The sequence below is a fragment of the Monodelphis domestica genome, chromosome 4, assembly GCF_027887165.1.
Source record: "Monodelphis domestica isolate mMonDom1 chromosome 4, mMonDom1.pri, whole genome shotgun sequence".
Lineage (NCBI taxonomy): Eukaryota > Metazoa > Chordata > Mammalia > Didelphimorphia > Didelphidae > Monodelphis > Monodelphis domestica.
In genome coordinates, this window is record NC_077230.1 from 331798322 (window position 1) to 331826014 (window position 27693).

Below are 27693 nucleotides of genomic sequence, written 5' to 3' on the forward strand. Positions count from 1 at the left end.
TCAAAGTGCTATAGAAATGCTGGGATTAGAGCAGATGACCTCTAAGGTCTTTCCAGAATTGATATTCTGTGATTCTATAATTTGCCATATATTGACAGTTCATTTTAAAACTTTCAAATCACCTTCCTTGTGAAGTAGGTAGGAAGAGAATGATTATATCCGTTTTGCAGATGAGAAAACTGAAGCTAAAAGAAATTAAGTGACTTGTCCCCAGCTTACATGGCTAGTAAATTGCAGAGCCAAGATTTATACTACCTATAAATTCAATATTTTTCTCTCTCCAGCATGCTGCCAATTTCATATAGTCTGGGATATAATTGTACAAATATACACACAAATTACACTGTTATTTTAAATGTAATGTAGGAGAGTCTTCCTTTGGTCTTCCCATATTCCAAAATCAGATATTTAGTTTTTTTGTGGAGGAGGTGGCCAAGGGATCTGAAACTCTTGTTTTCTGTTTAAATTAATGAAAAGACTCCTGCAACACTGTTTCCTCTTTTAAATTGGGAACAGTAATTTCTGAAGGGCTGTGTTAGCTGGGGGAAAGGCAGTAGCAGACTGTCCTCTCAAGCCAGCAGGAGAGTTTAAGCCATCAAGGAACAAATTCCGCAGCAGGAAAGTTGAGGCAGATCAACCCAAGGAAAGGGGGTCGGATCAAAGGGAGACTGAAAAGCAGCACCACCACCACCAACAACAACAACAGAGAGAAGAATAGAAAGGCAAACCTGCTGCAAAAAGAAGGTAAGCTAAGAGTTAGACCCAGAAGCTGATAATTTAGCACTGGGGCAGAGAGGTGAGAGGAAGTGAAATGAAAGGGGAATGAGCCGTTGGAGGGGAATCAAGGGACCACTTAAGGGTTGATCAGTCACAAAGGTAACTTTCCCATAGAGCCAGCAGCTTGACAAAATAAGACATTCGGGAAACTATGCATTATCATGAACAAAGAAAAATAGGGACTGAAAGGAAAGATCGGGCTGTGTAAGTTTCAGGGGGGAAAAGGATTGGAAGGGGAGCAGGAGGAAGTCATAGTGTATATTTCATTGTTGACTGATCCCTAGAATTGCAAATACAGTGTTTTGTGCTATAGAGGGAAATTGTTGGTTTTGACAGCTGCTCCTTTTCGTTTGTAGCCTATGACTGCCCCTTATCTTTACAGTCATAAGGCTCACCTCCCCTTCCTATGATCCCAGTCTGATGTGAGTTGGAGGGTGCTGGGTTCCAGCCAGGGTCTTACTGTTTTGCCTTACATAGTGTCCTTGCTGGTGCAAACTAAAGAATGGCTCAAAGATTTCAGAAACTGAGGTGGGGGGTGAAATCTAGTCCTTTCTAAAAGTAACAAAATTAAGCCTTGAGTACCCTGGCTTTCAGAGAATGCACCTTTGCATTCTTATTGTGAAGAGCCCTAGAGGTAAGGGAGGGTAATGTGTGGCAGGATGCCTGATAGTAAATCACATCTGAGTTAACCATTAAAGTCAGGAGTGGGCATACCTTAGAGCCTAGGAAGGTGATGGTGCCCTGTGTAGTCTGTACTTGGATGAAAAAACTGATTGCAAATGGTAATGCACATTTCTAATTGAGGTACTCAAAAAAGGATTATCCTTTTGCAAAATGAGCCTTAGAAAGGTCTATATTATTCCTTGATGTTTCCTTTCAGATGCATATGCCCCCTCCACCTCCATTCTTCCTACCTTAAGGGCAGCCCATCATGAAGAATGTCATCTTCTAAAAGAAAAGATGACTGCATGTTCATTAGAGAAGTAAATGTACATCCATTTTTTGTATACTGCCATACAAAAGGAGGGGTAGACAGTACAGCATGATGGAAATGAACACTGAGCTTGGAGTCAAAAAGACCTGAGAGGAAAGCCAATTCGTATTAGCCCCAGGGCTTTGTGTGAATTTCTTCAGTTCTCAGAGCCTTGATTTTTTTTTTGTCTGAAAAGGGGAGGAATAATGCTTTCAATCTCTACTTCATTGAGTTGTGGAAATTAAGCAGCATAATAAATGTGAAGGGATTTACTTAGTACAGGCATATGGAACTTGAATAGACATTTAGCCTATCATGTCTTTTGTAGGAATCCCCAGGTGAGGAAACTTCCTGTACCAATGTAGATAGATACCTTCTTTACTGCTCATAATTTTTTAGAGTTATGTAGACATGGATGTCAAACTCAGATAAGCACACTGTGCCACTAAACCATGCATCAGTATCCCTCTGAGTCACATCCTGACTTAGGATAACACATATTAAAATTATCTGTTTTGTTATATTTTTGTTAAATATTTCCCAACTACATTTGAATCTGGTTTGGGCTGCACTAAAGCAGCAGGTTATCATCATGCAGAAGTGGAGGGAACTGAAGGAGAAATTCAGTTCAGGTGTGAAAGACTATACAAAAATGTAAAGAATGGGGGCACCTGGGTAGCTCAGTGGATTGAGAGCCAGTCCTAGAGACGGGAGGTTCTAGGTTCAAATTTGACCTCAGACACTTCCCAGCTGTGTGACCCTGGGCAAGTCACTTGACCCCCATTGCCTACCCTTATCACTCTTCTGCCTTGGAGCCAATATACAGTATTGACTCCAAGACAGAAGGTAAGGGTTTAATAAAAAAAAAAAATGTAAAGAAATAGGACAGAGTCCTAGGATGAGGTTTGGAGCATTATAGGTCCTTAATAAATGTTTGCTGAATTGAGTTGAAAATTTAGAATGAGAACTGGAAAGAGCCAAGTCACTGTTTTAAAGGAGCTTAACTCTTCCAAAATATAACCATATCAGCTATGGCAGAATTGAGGTCCCTTCCACTTCTAAAGGTCTGTAATTCTGTTAAATATCAATTTATAATGTATAAGTCCATTTACAATGGGTAAGTAGAGTTTCTGACTGTTTAGCATGAAAAATGAAATCTACATCTAGAAAGCAACTGGGTAGCCTAAAGGGATATGGGCTGTGTTTTGAGTCAAGAAGCTCTGAAACCAGATTTTGGCTAAGACACTTTCTAGCTATGTGACCCTGGCCAAATTACTTAAACCATATAAACCTCAGTTTCTTCCTCTGTAAAATATGGATAATAATAGCACCTATCTCAAAGGGTCCACATAAAGATCAAAGAAATAATATGTAAAATTCTTTGCAAACCTTAAAACACATATATAGAACACTATGTATAAAGCATATATTGTATAAGTTTATCTTAATTATACAAATGTGATTATCACTATCATTATTGTTGTCAAAATATAAGAGCATGAAATCCCCTAGTATGCTTTCTTCTCTTTCTAGATTTCGTCTTGGCCATCTCACCAACTACCATGGGTTAATTTATCATGTCTACTATGATAACTCCCAAATCCACATAATCTGCCTTCATCCCTCTTGAGCTTCAGTCCTATATCACCGGGTGTCTAATAAGCATCTGAAACTTACCATAACTAAAATAAAATTAATTCTATTTCCCTGAAAAAAATACCTTTCTTAATCTTCCCTACTTTGATAAGAAGTACCACGATCTTTCTAGTCACCTAGCATCATAACCTTATAAAAAAACTCAATTTTCCACTCTCTCTTTCACTCCCATTAACTAATGAATTGCCAAATTTTGCCTATTCTATCTCCATATCATCCCTTGTGTCTATCCCTTTTACTCCACCCAAATTACAATTTAGATACTCTTCACTTCCCACCTGAACTCTCAGAGGACCTGGGTTCAGATCCCATTTCTGATACCTACTCCTTATATGACCTTGAGTAAATTAAGTTAACCTCTCTGGACTTCAGTTTCCTCATCCTGAAAAAAAAAATGAAAAGATTAGGCTAGGTGGCCCATTTGGAATCTTCTTGCTCTAAATTAAATGATTCAATAACACATCAAAATAAATAATGCAGGAGCATCTGGGTAGCTGGGTAGCTCAGTGAATTGAGTTCCAGGCCTAGAAACGGGAGGTCCAGGCCTAGAAACGGGAGGTCCTAGGTTCAAATTTGACCTCAGACACTTCCCAGCTGTGTGACCCTGGGCAAGTCACTTAATCCCTATTACCTAGCCCTTAAGCTCTTCTGCCTTGGAACCAATACAAAGTATCAATTCCAAGATGGAAGGTAAGGGTTAAAAAAAAAAGTAATGCAATATTGTGATGACCAGTTCAATTATACACTTTTGTTAAATGCTTACTATTGGCAAAGCCTATGCTAGATGGTGAGGATTCAATACAAAAAGGAAAAATATCCCCTGCCCTCAAAGATCTTTCTTTCAGATGGAGATCAAAGATTTCTGGTAATTTATTTATATTCACACAGTTAGGAAGAATCAGAGCTGAAAACCGCACTCAAGGTTTTTGATTCTGAAAGCAACATTATTTCTATATACCACACTTATCCTTTTCCCTGGAGGGTAGGTCCTGCCTTTCATCTTTGTATTCTCAGCACCTAGCATAATCTTTAACACATTCTCTATGCTGAATAAATTCTGATTTAATGTTTGAAATATTGCTCTTACCTTCCATGGACTTGACAGGGAGAACTAATGTTTGTTGCTAAGGTGATTTCTAGACACTTGGCCTCATCCTTATAGAGACTGCTTTCCCATTGGTTAGACTACCAAAGATAATTAGGATAATTGCAGTTCATCTTTTTGTTCCATTTCTTATTTTTCAAGAAGATACTCTTTGTTTGAACAGATTAGGTTGAAGCTGTTCCACTTGTTGGTGTGTGTCCCTTTGTTCTAATTAGTCAATAATCTGACTAGACACAGACACCAGAGTCTCATAGGACTACCATGTCAGGAACTAATTGTTTTCTGTCCATGAAGATAAACTTCATTTCATTTTCTCTCTATGTGTGATGTTCAGTGCTTACCATTTTTTGTTACCTCCCATAGGCGGCAGTAATTATAGTAAAGCCTGGATGGGATAGTAGCTCCAGCAAGACCCAGTTTTTGCCTGGCATGGGTGAAACAAGACCTGTCTTTGACCCTGTACTCTCCTACACTTTTATTAGTCTTTGAGACTAACATATTCAGAAGGAGAAAGGAATAACTAACACACTGGATGGCAAACGGGATCAAAAAGGAACTTGAAATATGAGAACAATGGTCCAAACATAAAGCAATAAATGTAAAATCCTGTGCTTGAGTTTTGAAAAATGACTTGTATATATTCTGGATGGGGAAGGCATGACTTGTTAACAGTTTGGATCTAGGAGTTTGGGTGGATTCTAAGTGTATTTTAAGTCAATAATATGAAATGTCAGCTCATGTGAGGGGCATCTAGGTGGCACAGTGAATAGAGCACTAGGCTTGGAATCAAGAAGACTCACGTTCATGAGTTCAGATCTAGCATCAGACAGTTACTAGCTGTGTGTCCCTGGGCAAGTAACTTAACCCTATTTGCCTCAGTTTCTTCAAATGTACAGTGAGCTGGAAAAGGAAATGGAAACCACTCCAGTACTTTTTGCCAAGAAACACAGGATTGTCATGTGGGAGAGAGATTTATATCTGTTCTGTGAGGTCTTATGGAGTAGAAGTAGGAACAATCATAGAACATTCAGGAATGCAGATTTTAGTTCAATGTACAGAATAACAATGTGTAGTGTAAGAGTGGAATGTGCAGCCTGCCTCCCTGGAAGGTGGAAAATCTCACTTTACAGATTATCTTTGAGCAGAGATTGGATAACCAGGTGCTAGGAATCTTCTAAAGGGAATCTTAGGTCTGGTTTGGATTCCTGAGCTCTCAAACAGCTCTAAGAATTGAGGATTTTGTTCGAGCCCCCATTCTCATCCCTTTTCAAAAAAGATGTTAGTTTTTTAAGGATTAGGTTATGTAAATAACCAGCCCTTGTTTTCTATTTCTGCCACTCCTCCAAGAAATGCATAAGAATTTAGGTCTGCATCCTTTCCTCTGCCACTGTCAGAAATGTTATCAGTCTCTGGCAAGAGCAGCAGCCTCCAGCAAGAGATGTAAACTTAATTAGAAATTTCAACTTCAAATACAATTTAGTTTGTCCACATTGAAGAGTGGTTTGGGGGATATTAAACAAATAAACAAAAAGTTATTAAAATTTTGAAACTGACTGTTCTTTATTCAGGTCAATGTAGAACAGAGAATTTTAGTTCTGGGGGGAAAAGAAGCTTTAGAAATCCTCTAATCTAGTCTAACCTGCTTTTATAGAAGGGCTAATACCTGGACAAGTAGCTAATTAGCAGAAGGGCCAGGACTAGCATCAATACTTAAGTGTCCTTACTGTTCAAGATGCTTACTCCCCAGATGTCTATGATGAATTAAGTGACATAATGTTTATGAAGTGCCTTGTAAACCTAAAAGTATTATTATACTGATGATGATGATGATGATGATGATGATGATGATGATGATGATGATGATGATGACGACGACGACTATGGACCTAGCACTTTTCTTTAAATATTACATATTTTGGGGGCAGCTCGGTAGATCAATGGATTGAGAGGCAAGATTGAGATGGAAGGTCCTGGGTTCAAGTCTGGCCTCAGATACTTCCTAGCTGTGTGACCCTGGGCAAGTCACTTACCCCCCTTGCTGTTCTGCCTTGGAACCAATATACAGTATTGATTCTAAGATGAATGGTAAGGGTTTTAAATATTTTGTTTTTCATAATTTTATGGCAAATCTTCTTTGGAAAATGGAGTTTTATCTTGGGCACGCAAATTCTTCTGTTATAGACAAAAGAGTGGTTGTGTTACAAGGGAATCACTTTAAAAGACTGATATATATTAATTTAAGGTCGCCAAGGAATCAGCTATGTAATTCCTAAATGAAAAACTCAAGTCAGCCGTCAGCCTTTTTTTGGAGTTTAATTACAATAGGAGCAAGAAAGGAATTAGAGATATATAGAGAGAGAGAAAGGGGAGAGAAGGGAATAGGGCTTAAATACCCCTTCTGTTTAGGCTGGGCCAAAAGGCCCAAGCCCTTAGATAGCTGGGGCAAAGAAAAGAGATCAGTCCCTTTCACTCACGTGTCCAAAATGGAGAAACAGTCTCAGAGGCCCCCACCTTCAGCTTCCTCAGAGCCCAGGAACCACACCGACCAAAAACTCAATCCTCCCGAGTCTCCAGACCCTCCTATCTTTAAGGAAACCATCCAAGTTGCCTCCCCTCAGTCCTCACATCTACCAATCACTCTTCATCAATTTCCCTGTCAATGGAGGCTCTCGCTTAACCCAGGACCGCCCAGAGGTTTCTGGCTTTTGCACATGTCTGTTGAAGGTCATATTTTTCAAATGATTAAATCTTTACTCTTTTGTTACAGCCCTTTTCTAAATCCTGTTAACTTGAGTATGGTAGAGATTGGAATAATTAAATTTTGATCTAGGCTGCAGCCCTTACTCAATCCTATTAGGACTGAATAGGGTGGAGTATCTCCATTGTATCAATTCTAAAATCAATCAAGACTCAAAGAAATTCCTGTTCTATGCTTAAGCATAGGTCAAAGTCCTTTCCATTGTTCAGCAAAAGGTTTCTGTCCTAAAGTAATCTTAAGAAGGGAAGAGAAGGAACCTCCCATGCCAATGGAGTTCCCATTCCAATAGACTATCAGTAAGAAATTTTCCAAGTAGGAAATATCCCAATGGTGAAATTTCCAACATTTATAAGTCTAAGGAAATTTGAGGTTTACAATCCCCCCTGATGATCATTGGGAGACTAGTCTCCCCATTGATCATTTAACATAATCATTTTGTGGTTCTAAATTCACTTCTAACTAAAGATATACACAATATTCAATTTTCTAGGAGAAATTAGAATAGTGAGAGAGGAAATAGAAAAGAAAAGAAAGCAAAACCAATGTTTGCTAGGCGCATTGACAGAAAGCCAAATTAGGGGCAGTCCCTTTTGGCATAAATGTTACAATAAATGTTCAATCAAAAGTTCAGTCCAATCAATCACATCCAAAGTTCATTCTTGATCTTCTTGATGAAGTGTAGGTTTTTGGCATCTTTCTGCAACAGTTCATTCTCTGGATATAAAAGTTTCAAGCTTCTTTCTTGAAGATCTTTTCTCGAACAAAATCAAAATCTTTAAAATTTTTTATAACAGTAAAATCTTAAACAAAAGTCTTGGATTTTTATAAAAATACAATCTCAAACAAAAAAAATTCAAAAATTCTTAGATTTTAAATTAAAATACAATCCCCCCTGAAGTAAGTATTAAAAAAAAATATCAAGTTTAGCTCAGAATGCAATGTTCAGTTATGGGGGTGTATGTGTCAATTATCAAAAGAATAGAAAAATAATCAAAAACATAAGAAAAATTCAAAATAGACCTTGTATAGGTCCAGTTTAAAGTAATTTCTATCCCACAAGTATGTAGGACAGAATGCAGTAATATTTCACTTAGCCATTTGTAGCCAAGACTACAGGAAGTTGCCATAATATAAGAAGGAAAGAATTAGAATTCTATTTTGATGGGGAAATGTCATTCCCTTGTCTGATTTTTCCTCAGGGATATAGGGAGCCAGCATGATAGTCAAGCTTTGTACTTGTTTGAGTATTTCGAAAAGAGTGTAGATACAAGGAAGTCCTACGACTTAAACATAAGTTAAGCGTCGCAACCTCGAGTCTCACTTTAATATTTCTTGTGTGCTCTATTGGCACTATTCAGGTTTAGTCTGTGCTCCTTGTTTTTATCCCTTTTCCTGGAATCAGACACAAACATTAATCACAGTCCTATAATATTTTATCAATAAATGGCAGGTTCCCATAGTTTAAAGCTTTTAGGCATATATTGATATTATAGCAAGAGTATATATATTAACTTGTATTACTGCAGGGAAAAAATATTAATATTAATTATGTGTACCTTCAGTACAAAAAATGAGAAAAAAAATCAAATATTCTGATAAAAAATAAAAGAAAAGAAATAAGAAAAAATAAGAAAAAAAATCAGTAATTCAATATATTCTTGAGAGAAAAAAAACCAGCATCCATTTGTCTATGGATTATTATCTCCAATTCTTATGATAAGATAGAGTCACAATTCATATGATAGGATAGAGTCAATCAGTCTCAGCAGAAGATGCTTTCTTCACATGTGAGCAGTGAATCCAAGAGTCTCTTTCTCCAATCTTTATAGATGTTGGAGTAGTTAATAATATTTGGAATGGTCCTTCCCATGAAGGTTCAGTTGCTCCAGTTCGCTTGAAATTCTTGATATAAACTTTATCTCCTGGGTTCAGGTCATGCAGAGAAAAGTCTAATGGTCCAGCTTGTACTGCAGCTCCGGATTCATGAAGTTCACGTAGTTTGTGCTGTAACTCCTGTATATAGGAAGCAATAGTAATATCTCCCCCTAATAGCGATGTATAAGCCAGGGAGAAAGGCTTAGCCTGTATAGGCGGATGTCCAAAAAGCATCTCAAATGGTGAAATATGTAAGTCTCCTCTAGGCCTGCTTCTAAGATAAAATAGGGCCAGAGGGAGAATTTCAGGCCATTTTAAATGGGTCTCGTTCTTTATTCATCTTTCCTACTATTTGGAGAGGAGAAAAAAAACTGAAAAAGGTTAATTAATATCAACAAAATCAATACAATCTAAGAAGAATCATCTTTATTATACTGGGAAGTTCCCTGGGCACCCTCCTGAAGGGCACCTCTCTGAGGATCATTAGCACCTCGAGTATTTTTTGGACGAGCTCCATTTCTCATATATTGTTGTTGTTCATTTTCATTATAATTTTCTTTAATTGGAACATTGTCATTAAATTCCCAATTCCTATTTCTATAATTCTGGTTTCTAAAGTTCTTATTTCTATATTCATTATAGTTATTTCCATAGTCATTATTATAATTTCTAGAATTCTGGTTTCTATAACCATTATCATAATTTCTATAGTTATTATTTCTAAAACCATTATTAAACTGTGTATTCCTTCCAAACATCTTAAGAAAGGTTCTACATTCCATCATTTTGTGGCCCTTCTTCTCACAGAAGTGGCAAGTAATGGATTGATAATTGGATTTCTGGAGAGGGGCAATTGTCGTTGGTTCATTATCATGCCCACTTTCTAATTTAGTTATCCTATCTATTATACATCTCATTTTTTTCTTCATTTCCTCCATGTCATCATTATTCTCTTTCTCCTTTTCTTCGTTTCCCTTAAAAACATATATAGCTGTTTTTCGCAATTCTTCAAGGTCCATATCTGACCATCTTGGGCATTGTGTTTTAAAATAATTTTTAATTACTTTGCAACAATTATTTACAAAGATTCTTCTAACTTGTCTTAAACTATTCTCTTTATTTAAGTCCCAATCTAAGTATCTGTCCCCAAACTCGATAATTCTGTCCATAAATCTGGAGGGTGTTTCGTTTTCCTTTTGCTTAATTTTTTCCAGTTCCATCCACTTATCTGTACTGTCCGCACATTCCTTCATGGCCGTGAGGATGGCCTCTCTACAACGGTATAGTTGTAGATAGTCCTCAGGATTATTATAGTCCCATTCGGGATCCTGAGATGGCCAATGTGCTGCATTACGCCCCCGGGTTTTGTTGACATGAGCAATTATTTTATTTTTTTCACGTTCACTTAAAAAAGCCTGTAGTAAGCTCTCAACGTCCTTGTAAGACGGATTATATTGAAAAAATATGTCTCCCATCTTTTTTGTTACTAGAAAAGGATCTTGTTCATATGTGGGGATATTTCGTGTAAATTCATTTATTTCTTGGGGAGTAAACGGTATCCTATGTCTTAAAGTCACCACATCCCCATTTCGTCCTATTTCAGGTACTTCTCTTAGAGGAAACAGGCCTCTAGTTGAATTTTGCACCTGTGGGTCAGTTTGACAAGGACAGGTTTCTCTAGGAGGACAAGATCTCCCTTGCATTGGAATTTGGTTTTCTGTAGGAGAAGGAACATGAGAAGCTGGGATTGCAGGGGAAGGGTTTTGGGGATTAAATTCAGACAAGATTTGCACTGCACGAGAGAAGCAGTCTGTTAACTGGGCTATAGGGAAGGTTTTTTCCATCTCTATTTCAGGGAAGGAAATTTCCTCATTCAAAGGTTCAGAAACAGGTCTGTTTCTGGTAGAGTGGGTGTTTGCCCATTGATCCTGTAAGAAACATTTTAGATCTTCTAATTGGGCTTGCATTTTATCCTCAATTTTTCCTATTTTATCTTCCATATCTCCCATTTTATCCTCAATATTTCCTATTTTATTCTCAATATTTCCTATTTTATCCTCAAGTTTTTCTATTTTATTCTCAATATTTCCTATTTTATCCTCAATTTTTTCTATTGTATCCTCAATTTTTTCTATTGTATCCTCAATTTTTTCTATTTTATCCTCAATATTTTCTATTTTATCCTCATTTTGTTTTATTTTATCCTCATTTTGTTTTATTTTATCCTCATTTTGTTTTATTTTATCCTCAATATTTTTTATTTTTTCATCTCTAAATATAGTATTGAGGAGTACAAAAATGACAGTACCTATTAATATAAAAATTTGGAGGTATCCTTCATTCCTCAATGCCCCTACTTCTTCAGCTGCCATATAATTGTCAAAGAATGTAGTACTCATTTTTATATGTATATTTTGTAATTTCACAAAACACGTGGGGAGCAGGGCAAAGCAACAAACTTTCCACAGGGTTTTTTTTTTTTTTTAATCCAGGAAGTTGTTCCTTAAGGGAAAGGATATTTAGAAACAGTTCTTCCAGCCAGGACTTTAGAGTCCTGTTGCTGAGATTTAAAAACAGCTGTTTTCTGTCTATCAGAGTCACACAGCTGGGAAGTATCTGAGGTCCGATTTGAACCCAGGACCTTCTGCCTCTAGGGCTGGCTCTCAATCCGCTGAGCTACCCAGCTGTCCCTTAAGATTAAAGGGAAGAAAAAGAAAAAACTGCTGATTCCAATTTAACTTAAGGAGAAAAGAGAAAAAGTTTTTTATACTCACGTGTTCTAGCAGCTGTGTCTTTAAGCCAAGTTTTTTTTTTTTTTAAAAAAGGACTAAGTGGTGAAACAGTATAGTAAAAAGGCAAGGAAAAAGTTTTATTGAGAGGATTCTTTAGACTCCCGTGTGGTCAGCCACAATGTTACAAGGGAATCACTTTAAAAGACTGATATATATTAATTTAAGGTCGCCAAGGAATCAGCTATGTAATTCCTAAATGAAAAACTCAAGTCAGCCGTCAGCCTTTTTTTGGAGTTTAATTACAATAGGAGCAAGAAAGGAATTAGAGATATATAGAGAGAGAGAAAGGGGAGAGAAGGGAATAGGGCTTAAATACCCCTTCTGTTTAGGCTGGGCCAAAAGGCCCAAGCCCTTAGATAGCTGGGGCAAAGAAAAGAGATCAGTCCCTTTCACTCACGTGTCCAAAATGGAGAAACAGTCTCAGAGGCCCCCACCTTCAGCTTCCTCAGAGCCCAGGAACCACACCGACCAAAAACTCAATCCTCCCGAGTCTCCAGACCCTCCTATCTTTAAGGAAACCATCCAAGTTGCCTCCCCTCAGTCCTCACATCTACCAATCACTCTTCATCAATTTCCCTGTCAATGGAGGCTCTCGCTTAACCCAGGACCGCCCAGAGGTTTCTGGCTTTTGCACATGTCTGTTGAAGGTCATATTTTTCAAATGATTAAATCTTTACTCTTTTGTTACAGCCCTTTTCTAAATCCTGTTAACTTGAGTATGGTAGAGATTGGAATAATTAAATTTTGATCTAGGCTGCAGCCCTTACTCAATCCTATTAGGACTGAATAGGGTGGAGTATCTCCATTGTATCAATTCTAAAATCAATCAAGACTCAAAGAAATTCCTGTTCTATGCTTAAGCATAGGTCAAAGTCCTTTCCATTGTTCAGCAAAAGGTTTCTGTCCTAAAGTAATCTTAAGAAGGGAAGAGAAGGAACCTCCCATGCCAATGGAGTTCCCATTCCAATAGACTATCAGTAAGAAATTTTCCAAGTAGGAAATATCCCAATGGTGAAATTTCCAACATTTATAAGTCTAAGGAAATTTGAGGTTTACAGTTGCCATAAACTGTTACAGACAAAAGAGTTGTTGCCATAAACTGTGACCAAGAAAATATGGTTTTCAAGACTGTGAATTGCCCAAACTGTGAAGATAATTTTTAGCATCTTGATTTTATATCAAAAATAAGTGGTCACCATGGGAAAAATTCCCAAATATGAAATACCCAAGTCAGCTGGGTTTTATGGAGATTTTAATTAATACAAATGAAGGAATTAAAGAAAGGGAGAGAGACAGAGTAAGAGGAAATAATAGGAAAGCTAAGGCTTAGTCCAGGCCTTTCTTTTAAGAGAGAAAACTAAGTCAGTTTTTAATCACTCACCACAAGATTGTCCCAAGCAAAACTTTAGCATTCAGAGAGACCCTGCAGTTCAGCTCCTGAGCTCAACTGATCTGAACTCCCCTGAAGTAGTTCAGACAACTCCTTTTAAAAAGAATTTTCTCCTATGTCACCTCCTCTAAGTTTTCATGTCTACCAATCACAGTAGATGCTTTTTCAAAGGATTGACCATTCTTAATTCACATCTTGGTATCACCTTCTCTGGGTAGACTAAAACTTCTAAGTAATTCACATCTCTTTGCTAAGCTTGTCCTTTTAGTGATTAATTTAACCTTCATGCTTCTCACTTTCTATATCTTGAGGAAAGTGACCCAAGCCCTTCCTGCTGACCAATTCAATTAAATACTGTAAATAGCTTATTAAATCATTTTTTATGTGTAAGGCACTGTATTATGAATGTGAATGCAAAATAAAAAATTAAGCAATGCCTGAACTCAAAGCTTGAATACTATAATAGAGAGAAATAATAAAAATGTGTTAATATTAACTAACTTTATATTTATTAAAAGATTTTTATTATCTTCTTTTCAGTAGGAGTAGATGAGAGATAAATAAATGCTTTTTAATTGGAAAAATAATTTTAAACTATATCAACAGATGGTAAGAAAGAGAGAGACAGAGAGAAAGAGAGAGAGAAACAGAGAGACAGAGAAAGAGAGAGAGAGAGACAGACAGACAGACAGACAGGGAGACAGAGAGAACATTTATAGCTTAAAGTAAGGAGCTCAAGGTTCACAGAGGAGATAACACCTGAACTAGGCACTGAAACAATATAAAAATTTTGAGAAGCAAAAATGAGAAGAAAGTATATATCAGGCACAGATGACAACGTGTTCTCTAAATATATGGATCTAGTATGCCTAAATTGATGGGGATCAGTAGTTGAGGCCAACAGACATGAAAAGAAGACCAAAATATCAAATTAAGTTTTGATTGTAGTCAAGTGTCCTGGCTGGACACCTTTGAATATAGCAAAAATTAAATCTCCATACTGGCCTAATCATTTTTAAGATAATAAATTATATTAACAAATAATATATATATAGATTGAGATGAAGATCGCTTTGGAGATCTTCAAACAAAAACATGTCAGATGTATAGTGGGAATTTCTTTCAAATTTAGGTTAGACTAGATATTTTTGGAAGTCCCTTCCAACTCTCAAATTCTGTGATTCTATGAAAAATAAGATATTGTTAATAATAATACATACATGATATTTTTAAAAAGCATTTCATATGACATTGGCAGTCAATTGGCACAGTGGATAGAGTCTTAGGTCTGAAGTCAGGAAGACCCAAGTTCAAATTCACCCTCAAATATTTGTTAATTATGTGGCCCTGGGCAATTCAGTTAGTGTCTTATCAGACTCAGTTTCCTCAACTTTAAAATGGTGGTAATAATACCTACCTCCCAGGTTATTTGTAAAGATCAAATAACATCAATTTGTAAAGTATGTAATGCAATTCCTTGTACATGTTAGGCATTTAATAAATGCTTGTTGCTTCGTCCACATATTATGTAATTTGATACTCACCATAAGTCATGGGAGCTAGATAATGAAAATATTATCATCCTTATTTTAAATGTTAAAATTTTAAGGGTTTAAAAAAAAAAAAGAGGAGGAAATTGAGACTTAGAGAGATTTGGTTTTGTCCTAGGTCATATAACTAGTCAGTAAAAGAGCCAGGACATAAACCTTGGTCTTTTGAATCCTGATCCAACAAAAAAGGATGTCAGTAATCCATTAAGCCTAAGGCAATTTGCCAACACAATTAAAAGAGCTCAGAAACCAGAGTCAAGTTACTAAATTATGGCTCAAATCTCAGTTAAAAAAAAAAGTAAATTTTTACCTCAAAGAGATAATAAGGAAAATACATGTACAAGATTATTCATAGCTAAGCTCTTTGTGGTGGCAAAAAACTGGAAAATGAGGGGATGCCCTTCAATTGGAGAATGGCTAAACAAATTGTGGTATATGTTGGTGATGGAATACTATTGTGCTCAAAGGAATAATAAAGTGGAGGAATTCCATGGAGACTGGAACAACCTCCAGGAAGTGATGCAGAGTGAGAGGAGCAGAACCAGGAGAACATCATACTCAGAAACTGATACACTGTGGTACAATCAAATGTAATGGACTTCTCCATTAGTGGCAATGCAGTGATCCTGAACAATTTGGAACAATCTACAAGACAGAACACTATCCACATTCAGAGGAAAAACTGTGGGAGTAAAAACACCAAAGGAAAACAACTGCATGAATACATGGGTCAAGGGGATATGGTTAGGGATGTAGACTCTAAATGAACATCCTAATGTAAATACCAACAACATGGCAATAGGTTTTGATCAAGGATACATGTAATACCCAATGAAATTGCACATGGGCTGCAGGAAGGGTGGGTGCAGGGGAGGGAGGTAAATAATGTGATTATTGTAACCAAGGAATATTGTTCTAAATTGACTAAATAAATTAATTTAAATTTTTTTTAAAAATACAATTTAAGTTCATGAACTGGAGAAGAAAATAGGCAGATCCCTGACAGGCAAGAGAGTGATTCAAAGAGTTAAATATTTGACTGTTCTTCATGGAGTTTTTTCTTTACTTGATATCAACCTTCATCAGACCTGATCCAAGTCAAATTTTGTGTTCTAGAGGTTGTAATATTCATTCATGATCATTTTTACCTATAAAACTTAAGTTTATCGATGAAAATCCATAGATAGATAGATAGATAGACAGACAGGTGGGTGGATATGGATAGATGAATGGATGGATGATGGAGAGATAGAGATATATAATATCATATTATATGCATTATGTTTTAGGTTTTGGATCAGAATAGACCTATACTATTCTAGGTGTCCAAGGGTTCCCATGTGATTGTACCCAATTTCAGCTTATATCTTTCCATCTTCTTCACAAGATGAGCATGAAATATTTATTAAATGTTTCATATATACTATGTATTCACCACATCCCTGGTATACTTATCTACTTACCCATTTTTAAAAATCAATAAGTATAGTCTGACTTGATAGGTCCTTAATGAAACCATATTTAGCACTTAATGAACACTGTTTCCCTTTATACCTGTTCATGAATCATCTCTTTAAAATGTTACTGTATTTCAGCAGGGTTATGTAGAGTCCTGGTAACTATTTTATAATTTAAACATTCTAACCTCTTTCCATTTTTTTTTTTTTAGAAAATCAGGATAAAATCTGTTTTCAGTCCATTTAATATGGTAGAGCTCATAGATAACTTCTCTCTCCTATCTAATGCTATGGGTTCTCATCTAGCCTTCATAGATTTTCAAAGTTCACAAAGAGAAGCTCAGTAAACATATATTCTAGTTCTTTCAGTCCCCTTACATAGTTTGTCTCGGTCAGGTGACTTGAATTCATTGAGAATGATTAATTAATATTTAGTGACTTTAGAAGGAACAGTCTGGGGAGATGCATAAAAAATCCAGATTGCAAAGAGTTCAGGAAAATGTAGGAGCTTTGGTTCTAGGCAGTTTTTTCAAGAAGTTTAGCTATGGTAGGAAGGAGAAGGATAAGAGGTTTGTTGAATAGGGAAAAATGGATCAAAGGAAGGCATTTCAGTTTTTCAGAGTAGAGAATATTGTCACTTAACCCTCATTGCCTAGCCATTATTCCTCTTCTACCTTGGAACCAATACTTGTATCAATTCTAAGACAGAAGGTATGTGTTTAAAAAGAGAATAGAGAATATATTTCTAGATAGATAGGATGGGAGGAAATAATGGGGTGAGGGAGAGAAATACATGCTAGAGGAATGATAGCAGAAATAAGATCATGGAGGAGATAAAAGGGAATAGAATCAAGGAAGTAGGAAGAGAGATTAATTGTAATGAGGAATAAAAATATGTCTTCTGTGACCAGAAGAAAAGAGTAAAGTGTGAGTGATGACTGCATAGAGCATGGCAGACACACTAAATGACAGTGCTACCTCTATATGTGTTGGAACATTTTTCCCCTTCATGCTATATATGCCCTCCTAAAATGATGCTGGAAAATGTAATCTGTTGGCATGTATGCATCAGGCTCATTTGAGCTTTTTTCTTTTACCTGATGGAGGATGAGGTCACTCTAGTTTCTGACCTAGTTTCCTACCCCCAAGCATGAAATCATTTGCTAGTACCAGTCCCTTGTGTTCTGTACTTTCCTTATTTTAATTGAAGTCTTGTGCCAATTATTAGATAGAGTCCCATAAGAAAATTCAATTGTATTTTTTCATTATTAAAAATCCATTTATGTTTGTAGCTCTTAGCTACTGTTTTTCTTCCAAGATAAATGTACTGAAATTCTTGTCCAAATTTGATTAGTGCTAATAATAGCTCTTTATTAAGCCCTGAGTTGCCAAGATACTGCATATAGCATAGATATTGCCATGGTCCCAGCCATCAAGGACATGACATGGTAGAAAGCTGAAATGTGAAACAGATCTAACTATAGGCTCATCAGATGTACACACAGGTCAGGGCACTGAGATGATCCCTGCTCTCCTTAAGCTCCTCAGGGGCAATGTTAAAGATGATCATTGATGATATATGGGGGTACCACTGAACCCTTCCTCCCCTCAGTGAAAGGCTGTTTTTGTAAGTCCATCTGACACTCTGCTGCCCCTCTCTGCTGTGTTACTCAGAGGCTTCAAGATGACAGTTTTTCATGGAAGCTGCTGCTTATGCATTAATCAGAATCTTTTGGTCCATGGCCTTTCAGAAGCCATAAAGCTCAGGAATTTGAGACCTAGGGTCAAGTCCTGATCCTTTTACTTAGCATCTCTTCACTTAACTATGTTTAGCCTTGGTTTCATCATCTAGAAAATGGGAATGAAAATACTTGCCTTATATACCTCCCAGGGTTTTTGTGAAAATGAAATGAGATGTTTTTGTCTGCAGCCCTCATAATCACACCATATAAAGTGCTTATAGAATCTGTCTACTTATTCTTTAGGCTATCCATGAATTTGAAGCCAGGTAAAAGTTGGACATAACTTTCCTGCTACTCTCTACATTGCTCAGACCATTCTTAGAATACAATATGAAGAGTTAATCTTTGGGGAACAGCTATGTGGCTCCATGGATAGAAAGCCAGGTCAAAGATAGGAGGTCCTATCTTCAAATTTGACCTACAATACTTCTAGCTGTGTGACCCTGGGCAAGTCACTTAAGCCCCATTGCCAAGCCCTTAATGCTCTTCTGCCTTGGAACCAAAATAGACTGTTGATTCTAAAATAGAAAGTAAAGGTTAAAAAAAGAGAAAGTTAATCTTTGCATTTTGTGAGAGATGTTGAGAACTTATAACACAAATAGAATATTGTCCTTAGAAATAGCACCTTCGTTTCCATAAGAAGGCTGGCATCCTTAAAGGATCTTTTACTGTTGTTCAGTCATTTTATCATCCCACACTTTGACCTTCTTTGGGGTTTTCTTGGCTAAGATATTAAAGGAGTTTGCCATTTCCTTGTCCAGCTTATTTTACGGATGAGGAAACTGAGGCATATAGGGTTAAGTGACTTGCTCAGGTTCATACTTCTACTAAGTGTCTAAGGTCAGATTTGAACTCAGAAAGATGAGTCTTCTTGACTCCAGTTCCCCTACTCTACTGTAATACCTAACTACCCAGGCTCCAACTAGAACTATATAAAACACTGATAAGGCAAAGGGATATTGTGGCATCTAGATTCTTGTAGAGCTTCATAATCAGGAGTGACTTTCCATTTTTCTTAGATAATTATGTTGTAGCAATTCAAGCAGGAAGCTGGACTGGATGATCTCTAGAGTTCCCATCCAAGTCTAGGTCTTATAAGCCTTTCTATTGACTTGGTCACCATTACTGATATATGGGGAGGAAATGGTAAATATGGGGAAATGAAATATGGGTAACAAATGAATAAGCTACAGCACAATTGGCATTTAAAAGCAAGTTATATCAATGGAGAAATCTATTTTTAAAATATCTGTTTATGAAAATGATTCTGAGATGAGAAATCAATATCTTTTAGGCTTAAACATAGGAAACAAAACCTGTGACCTTGATAAATTAGACACTATTAAAAAGAAATTCAGCTGAAGTTAATATAAGGTGGCCTGTGCAGCCAAACCACAAACTCACCAATCAGTTTAGCAGAAAAAAGGCATGGAAATAATAATTGACCATGAACTGAATGAATTAACAATCTTCTTAGGGAATTGGGAGTTAATCTCCCCTGATTTGCTAAAATTCACAGACTAGCTCCCTCTCAAATTATTTAACTACTGTTTATTTATTCTCTATGCTTACAGACTGTTCAGCCTGTCTTCTCTATTAGAACTCAATCTTTTTGTAAGTGTAGGTTATTTCAATCATTGTACTTTTATAATCCTTAGCATCTAGCATAGTGCCTATCAAATTGCAGGAACTTAATAAATATTTGTTGATTGAAACTCAGACAGACCAAGGCAGAGAAAACCTTTATTAAGCATTTACCAAATGCTAAGCACTGGGAATGTAAATGCAAGTCAAAAGTGAAACAAGCCCAGCCTTCAAAGAATGTACATTCTAATGAGGATTCCTAAAGGGGGGCTGAAAAGGAGTGGGAAGGGGAAGTTACCTGGCTTGGGCAAGACTGAGTAGTAGGATGAATAATAATGGGTTGATCCATGTTTGAAATGAAAATGGCTCTTGTGGGTACTTCTTTCAAAAGAGATCTGGAGAGAAATACCCCAATTAGAGGCAGAGGCTATAGGTATTGCCAGAATAAGGAGGCTGCTTCGACAAAAATGGAAAAGTTGTCTGGGGAATCAGAGCCAGTTGGATGTAAGATTTTGTTCTAGGCAAGGTACAGAGTTGGAAACTCTTTTTTATTGACTGTTTTATTTTTTTAAATACACACATATGTACATATGTGCATAATACTTTGTTCTTATTCAGTCATTTCAGTCATGTCCAACTCTTGATGGTCCCACTGGAGTTTTCTTGGCAAAGACACTGAAATAGAGGGCAGCAGGGTTGCTCAGTGGACTGAGAGCCAGGGAGATCTTGGGTTCAAAATTGGCCTCAGAAACTTCCTAACTGTGTGATTCTGGGCAAGTCACTTACATCCTATTGTCTAGCCTTTACCACTCTTCTGCCTTGGAACCAATATACAGTATGAATTCTAAGATGGAAGGTAAGAATTTATAAATATATATTTTTTAAAGATACTGGAGTGGCTTGCCATTGCTGACTCTAAACCCTGTGCTCTATCCACTATGACTCCTAGTTGCCCTAAAGGTGAGAATGCTACAGGACTTCTAACTCCAAGTTATTCATGTTTCTTAATATACTACTTTTCAGTCACCTCTACATGTTATAAAAACTGGGGTAATAATCTTTGAAAGGATGAAAAATAAAAAGATGTTTTTTCAAGAAAAAATGTTTAAAGAAATCTTTTAGTTAAGATAGAGCAGGTGAGAAAATGCTTCATGACCAATAATGTGATTTTAGAAGGAGGCTGATGGTTGACATAGTACCAGTGGTGAGTAGTATGGTGGGAAGTCACTCGATTGGGAGTCAAAAGCGCTGGGGTCAGTTTCTGGCTCTACTACTCACTATCTAGATAACTTCAAACAAGTCACTTTACTTATCTGTTTCCTCATTTAAATACTGATAGGGTTAACACTCTATAGATGACTTCTAAGATTATTTCCAACTTTCAATTTACCATCCTTTGGGCTCATGAATAACTACACACTGGGCCACAGAAGACAAAAGAAATGGAAACAGATTCACATAAAAGAAGGTGAGAAATCAGTTGAAACTAAGGAAGAGTGATGGAGGAGTGAAGATGGTATTAAAATAGTATCTCTGTAGATACACAAGAAAAGGATAAGAAGCCATCCAACCCAGAAGGGGTGAGATGTCAATTAATAGTAGGGCAGGGCTCTGAACCAGTTTCTGGAAGGGATTTCAAGGTCCCTTCCAGTCTCTCTCTGATGTAGAATTTTAAGGTCAGGGCCTCCAAGATCTTTAAAATGTTCACAGTTCAGAAAGATGATGAATTTTGAATTGTAATATAATTAGCCCAATATCCCATTCTGGGAATTTGTCTTAGGAGCAATTTCCCTTAGGGAGAGGAAAGCAATAATAATAATAATAATAATAATCTTATACTCAGCATTAATACAACCCTCTCTGGACTAGAGAAATGGGGTATATGGGCATAAAATACACATCCAGAAGGTTAAGAAAGATTTCGCTTTTTTATTTTCTATTCTGAATTGTACTTAGGAATGAGTTTTTCCTGGCAGAGTTTTGTTCTAATTTTTAGGAACCAATACTGGGGGGGTGGGGGGGGGGAGAGAGAGAGAGAGAGAGAGAGAGAGAGAGAGAGAGAGAGAGAGAGAGAGAGAGAGAGAGAGAGAGAGAGAGAGAGAGAGAGAGAGAGCACTCACAGTATCAGCTCCAGGCATTCTTGATTCCAAAATGTCAAAATTCATTCAGGAAGCATGCATCAGAAACAAAGTAGTCAAATTCATTCAGTAATCAGTCAGGCCCAGGGGGACAAAGCTGGATTGTTGATTTTTATAGAGGATTTCAAGAAGTAGCCCACTTCCATTTTTTTAAAAATAGCTACCACAGAATGGCACCTCCAAGTACATATTTGTCATTCTACATTACCCTGATCTTTTTTTTAAAGCAGCATATAATTTTTACTTTGTTTTCTTCTCATTTGGATGACAGGTGTCTACTCTAACACCCCAGACAACTTACATAAGCCAAGTTACAGCACACATTAAAATCCTAGCAGAGGTAGAGAAGCAGGAAATCATGTCTAGTGAAGCCAGACAAAAATATTACCACACATGGGTTTTAATGTCTTTCTGAAAGGAAGCCAGATGTATGAATCCACTCAAATTATAGGCAGACGGGTTAGAAACTTGGGTCTGGTCTCCCATCTAAGCTGTGTCCCTGGAATTTCCTCCCATCTGCTCCCATTGGGGAAGGATGACCAGCCTGACAATGATCTTTTCTTCATCAGAAGGATATTTGAATGGCATCCTCCTGGTACCTACCTTTCTTGAGTCTTGGCTGTTTTCTATTGTGATTTGTGGTTGCAGCCCCCTCTTAGTCTGAAAGCTCCCTAAGGTCAAGACCACTGTCTTATTCAGAGGGCCCAAAAAAAAGAATTCTGAACCTAGCATCAAGAGATTTAATCTCATGTCCTGGTTTCAATACTAGGGTACTAGTTGTATGATCCCCAAGGACTTCAGAACCATAAATCAGAACCATATTAGAGTGATCACAAATTTCACTTTGGGGTGCTACCAGAGGTTGGGGGGAGGAAAGGGACAAGACACTTACCCACAAAGCCTCTAAGACAGGAGTCCCCAAACGTTTTACACAGGGGTCAGTTCACTGTCCCTCAGACCGTTGGAGGACCGAATATAAAGAAACTATGAACAAATCTGCTGTCTAGGATAGGGGAGGCTGCAGCCCTGGCTGTGACGGGCCTGTCACACCTTGCACAGACCCATCACTACCACCATTATGCAAGGCAGCAATATACACAGTGAAAAATCCCCTCCCCCAGATCACTGCATACCCATTGCTGATGTCTTCCATTGTGCAATCACATAATCCTTTGTGTGGTGTTCAGTTACTCTCAGAACAAGGCATCATGCAAAGGATTATGTCACTGGAAGTAATGCTGCATGCAAGCGATGCTGCGCTTTGTGGTGCCGCCACATATGCTGCTCCTCTCACTGACCACCAATGAAAGACGTGCCCCTTCTGAAAGTGCAGTGGGGGCCAGATAAATGGCCTCAGGGGGGTGGCATGTGGCCCGAAGGCTGTAGCTTGGGGACCCCTGATCTAAATCTACTGCATATACCATGGCAATAGGGCTAGGAGAGAATTTTTCATGGAAGCTATCCAATTGATATCTCCCAATTTTATTTATTCTTGTTAATTAGGTGATAAACTAATGTTTCTACACTACTAAAGGATTGCAGATGGTGTCAGCTCCCACTAAATTTGGTACCCTGGAGCAAAGCACAAATCATAGACCTATCAACATAGCCCACTCCTGCTATAGCTCTGACCTAATAGAATTTAGATTTAGATTAGAGATGAGAGCTAGAAGGAATTTAGAGATCACTGAGTCCAACTTCCTCATTTTACAAATTAAGGTTGTGACTTTTCCAAGATCAGAAAATAAGCATTTTAGTACCTAAAATAGTATTTGTATGTGGGTATTCCAGACTTCAGTGGCAGCTAGGTGGCACAGTGGTTAGAGTGTCAGGTCAGGCATCAGGAAGACTCCTCTTCTAGAGTTGAAATTTATCTTCTGACACTGACTAATTGTGTGACCCTGAGCAAGCCACTTAATTCTGTTTCCTCATCTGAAAAAAAAAACTGGAGAAGGAAATAGCAAGAGAGCAACCAAGTGGCTTGGTGGATTGAGAGCCAGGCCTAGAGACAGGAGATCCTGGGTTCAAATGTGACCTCAGACACTTCCTGAGCAAGTCACTTAACCCCCATTGCTTCACCCTTATCACTCTTCTGCCTTGGAACCAATACATTATGTTGATTCTAAGACAGAAAGTAAGGGTTTTAAGGAAACCCCAAATGGGGTCATGAAGAGTTGGACACAATTAAAACAATTGAAAAACATTGCAAACTCCAAGCCCAAAGCTCTATGGACTTTGCCACCTAGCTAATAGCTTAGCTGTTTAACTTCTCTGAGACCATTTTTCTTCATTTGAAAAAAGGATCTAAAAAAAATCTCTATTTACCTCAGGTGTTGGTTTAGAGGAAAGAAATGTTAGGATGCTAAATAAATATGAATAAATATTATCATTCACTGAATCTCCCCTAGCCTCTAGAATAATGCTTTGGGCTTATAAGGAACTTAATGAGTATAAGATAGAATAAAATGGAAAGGAATGGAAACATAAGTTTACCAACATGGCTCCTCTGCTCAATCATCTTTAATAGCTCCCCATCTTTAGAAGGACAAAAATATAAATTCTTCTGACATTTAAAGCTCTTTACAATGTGGCTCTGCCCTATCCTTCTAAGCATATTACTAACCCTTATATACTTGACATTCTAGCCAGACTGATCTATTTGCTCTTTCCTTCTATTAAATGGCCATCTCCAACTGGGCTTTTGAGTTGGGATTGGGACCAACCCATTGCTGGCATATTCTCCCTCCTCATTTCTACCTCTCAACATCACTATTTTCCTCCATGTTTCAGGCTGTGTCAGTTTCTCTCCAAGTTGTTAGCGCCCTCTCATATTACTTTATTTTTTCTTTGCATATTTTTCATGCCATATTGTGCCATGTTGATCTTCCTGAAAAGTAGGGATGCTTTTTCCATTATGGATTGGTCAAGACAGTTGCTGAGGTCACTTCCAACTAGGCTATCCTTTGGTTCTGGGAAAAAGAAGGGGCGAGGTTCTATGGTATGCCATGGGGCCTCAGTTACTCTTTGCATCCTTGGTTCCCAGGTTGTTCAATTTTCTTTTTCCATGTTCACATTGTTATGCCTGGTGCAACATCTTTGTCATCTTCTCTTGTAGGTGAATGGCATTGACCTTCGCGGTGCCTCCCACGAGCAGGCTGCAGCAGCTCTAAAGGGAGCAGGGCAGACAGTGACGATCATAGCACAATACCAACCTGAAGGTCAGTCTGGAACCCAGCCAGCTTCTGAGTTTTGAATGTGCGTGCTAGCATGTGCATGGTTAGATAGATGCGGAGTTATTGCCTCCGATGTTTTCCTAATCTTCATTGGAAAGACATCGGTAATGGAAAACATGTCATTCAAGCCTCAAGAACTGACAACAACCTGTGTGTGCTACCTCTGCTTCCAGGCATTTTGAAATGTCTGCTTGAAAATAAGAATTTAATTAAATGGCACCTGGCATTAGTTTCATTTATTTTACATTCAGATCTGTTGTAAGTATTTTCTTAGTAATGGAAGCTACAGAAACAAGTAATTACAAATTAAGAGTTGCCTGTGAAAGATCTCAAACTGTGCCAGAGACCTTGTTCTGTAGACAAGCTTCTTTTCTGTATTCCCTTAACTCTGTATTGCTAACATGACTGACAGACATGCAACCTTTTCTCTTATACTCTCCCAGCCCTGGTTTTGGTTAATCATTGCCTTTCTTCTTCTTGTGCCTCCTGATGGAATTTGGAGTTGCCCAAATTGCGGGCTTGGGGTTTTTGGATTCCTCTTGTTTCTATAACCAGATTGGGCTACAGTGAGTAAAAAATGGGAAGAGAAACATCATTTAGTAAATTACTCAGTAGTTTGAAGAAAGGGGCTAATCCTTGATTCATTCAATTATATTCTACATATATTATATAAAGAGTATAAAAAATTATTTTTGTCCTCCAGGAATTTGTTGTTGTTTTTCAGTTGTTTTTGTTTCAGTTATAATCCAGCTCTTGTGACCCCATTTGGGGGCTTTTCTTGGCAGGGATGCTGCAGTAGTTTGCCATTTCCTTCTGCAGCTAATTTCACAGATAATGAAACTGAGGCAAGCAGGGTTAAATGACTTGCCATGGGTCACACAGCTACTAAAAGTCTGAAGTAGAATTTGAACTCAAGCATTTCTGATTCTAGACACAGGGCTATATTCACTGTGCCACCTAGCTGCCCTCATGAAGTTGACTTATTCCCATTTTATTCCAAGTCACAGGGGGAAAGAATACAGCTTACTTTAGTGGGTGAATATGTCAAAGTGCTGACAAGTCATCTTTGAAAGTTTTCTATGTGGCTGTAGAGAGAATGGCTCCTCTGGTCTTCTTTTCAACCAAGTCCATTGTTAGTTTGATATGAGAAGTTATACACTGATCATTGTCTTGGGATGTCATGGACTCCTTCTTTGCAGATATAAATATAAATAGCAGGATCAGATGAACTTCTACTAAATTAAAAAAAATAGTGGATTACATGCTTTGACATATTTGAAGAAAATCATTGTCTTTCAGAACAGTGAGGTAGCCCCAGAATTGAATGGAAAGTTAGGAGGAATCACCATTACTCATATGTCTATTGAAAAACCAAGGGACTTATTCTTTCCTAGTCTGCTCCATGAAATCTTTGTATTTCTTCTCTGTTCATATGCTGGCATCTAATGGGACTGAGCAGCTAAAAAGTATCCGTGTTATAATGGCAAACAAAGAGGTCTGTATCTGCAATTTGATGCTTGAATTAGGCTTCAAAAAGCATTCAGAAGTCATGGCTTTTCTTGGCAATTTTGATATTTTCTGCGTAGTTAGTTTTGTTCAGCCTTCAACTGCCTGTTTTTAATAACACCCATGGCACGGGATAAGTGCCTACTGATTCTTCTGTCATGGCCCAGCAATTTCATTTCATAGAATTCAACAGGCTGATATGATAGTAAAGGCTGCAGCCTTGCCCCTGAAGACCTCCCTTCTCCCAAATGGAAGCCAAAGGAGCTTAGGACAGCTGTGCAAGTAACCTTGAAAAGAAAGGTTTTATGGGTTACAACAAAGGACCAGGATGCCCCAGTTCTATCAGTATACATCTTCATCAGTTCTCTGATCAGTGGCTGCACAGCTTGCATTCCTTTAAGCAATCTGCTTAATTTGGGATGTAGTACTCTACTTTTTCAAGATGCCTGTTTTTAAAACATGTTTTATAAAATCATATAAATTGATTCAAAAAGAGTTTCTGGGAAAGAAACAAAGAAACAGAGAAACAGAGAAGGAAGGAAGGAAGGAAGGAAGGAAGGAAGGAAGGAAGGAAGGAAGGAAGGAAGGAAGGAAGGAAGGAAGGAAGGAAGGAAGGAAGGAAGGAAGGAAGGAAGGAAGGAAGGAAGGAAGGAAGGAAGGGAGGGAGGGAGGGAGGGAGGGAGGGAGGGAGGGAGGGAGGGAGGGAGGGAGGGAGGGAGAGAGGAAGGGAGGGAGGGAGGAAGGGAGGGAAGGAAGGAAGAAGGGAGGAAGGAAATAAACAGTAAAAACAAATAAATAAGTTGTTTCCCTCTCCTGAGCTGCCCAAAAAATCAGTGCAGATTGAATGATTTATGTTGCCTGACATTTGGACGGTCATTTTAACTAAGCTATAATTGTCATTGTTTTAAATTTGTAAAGAAATATGGCCCGTGGCTATCCTAAAGCTTGATTAATTTTTTACCTTTACTTTTTTAATAGGTACAAAAATATCCATTTAAGGTATCCCTATTATCCTGGTTCTATTAGATATGGAACATTTGTGGTTTCCTGGAGATCAGACAAAGATGAGTTTTACTTTTCTTCCTTCCTCACATCTAAGACAAATTTTGTTTAGTTGTTTCAGTTATGTCTGATTCTTTGTGACCCCAAATGAACTT

The 27693-nt window shown here is 37.7% G+C and overlaps 1 protein-coding gene across 45 annotated transcripts in view; it reads left to right on the top strand.

Moving 5' to 3' along the window:
* The window catches only part of DLG2 (discs large MAGUK scaffold protein 2), a 2177398-nt gene that overhangs the window by 1702713 nt on the left and 446992 nt on the right, over nt 1-27693 (top strand). For all 45 annotated transcript variants that reach the window (XM_056825173.1, XM_056825188.1, XM_056825175.1 and 42 more), the window contains one exon: nt 24913-25015. In XM_056825173.1, coding sequence (XP_056681151.1) covers nt 24913-25015 — 103 coding nt within the window. The remainder of the gene's footprint in view (nt 1-24912; nt 25016-27693) is intronic.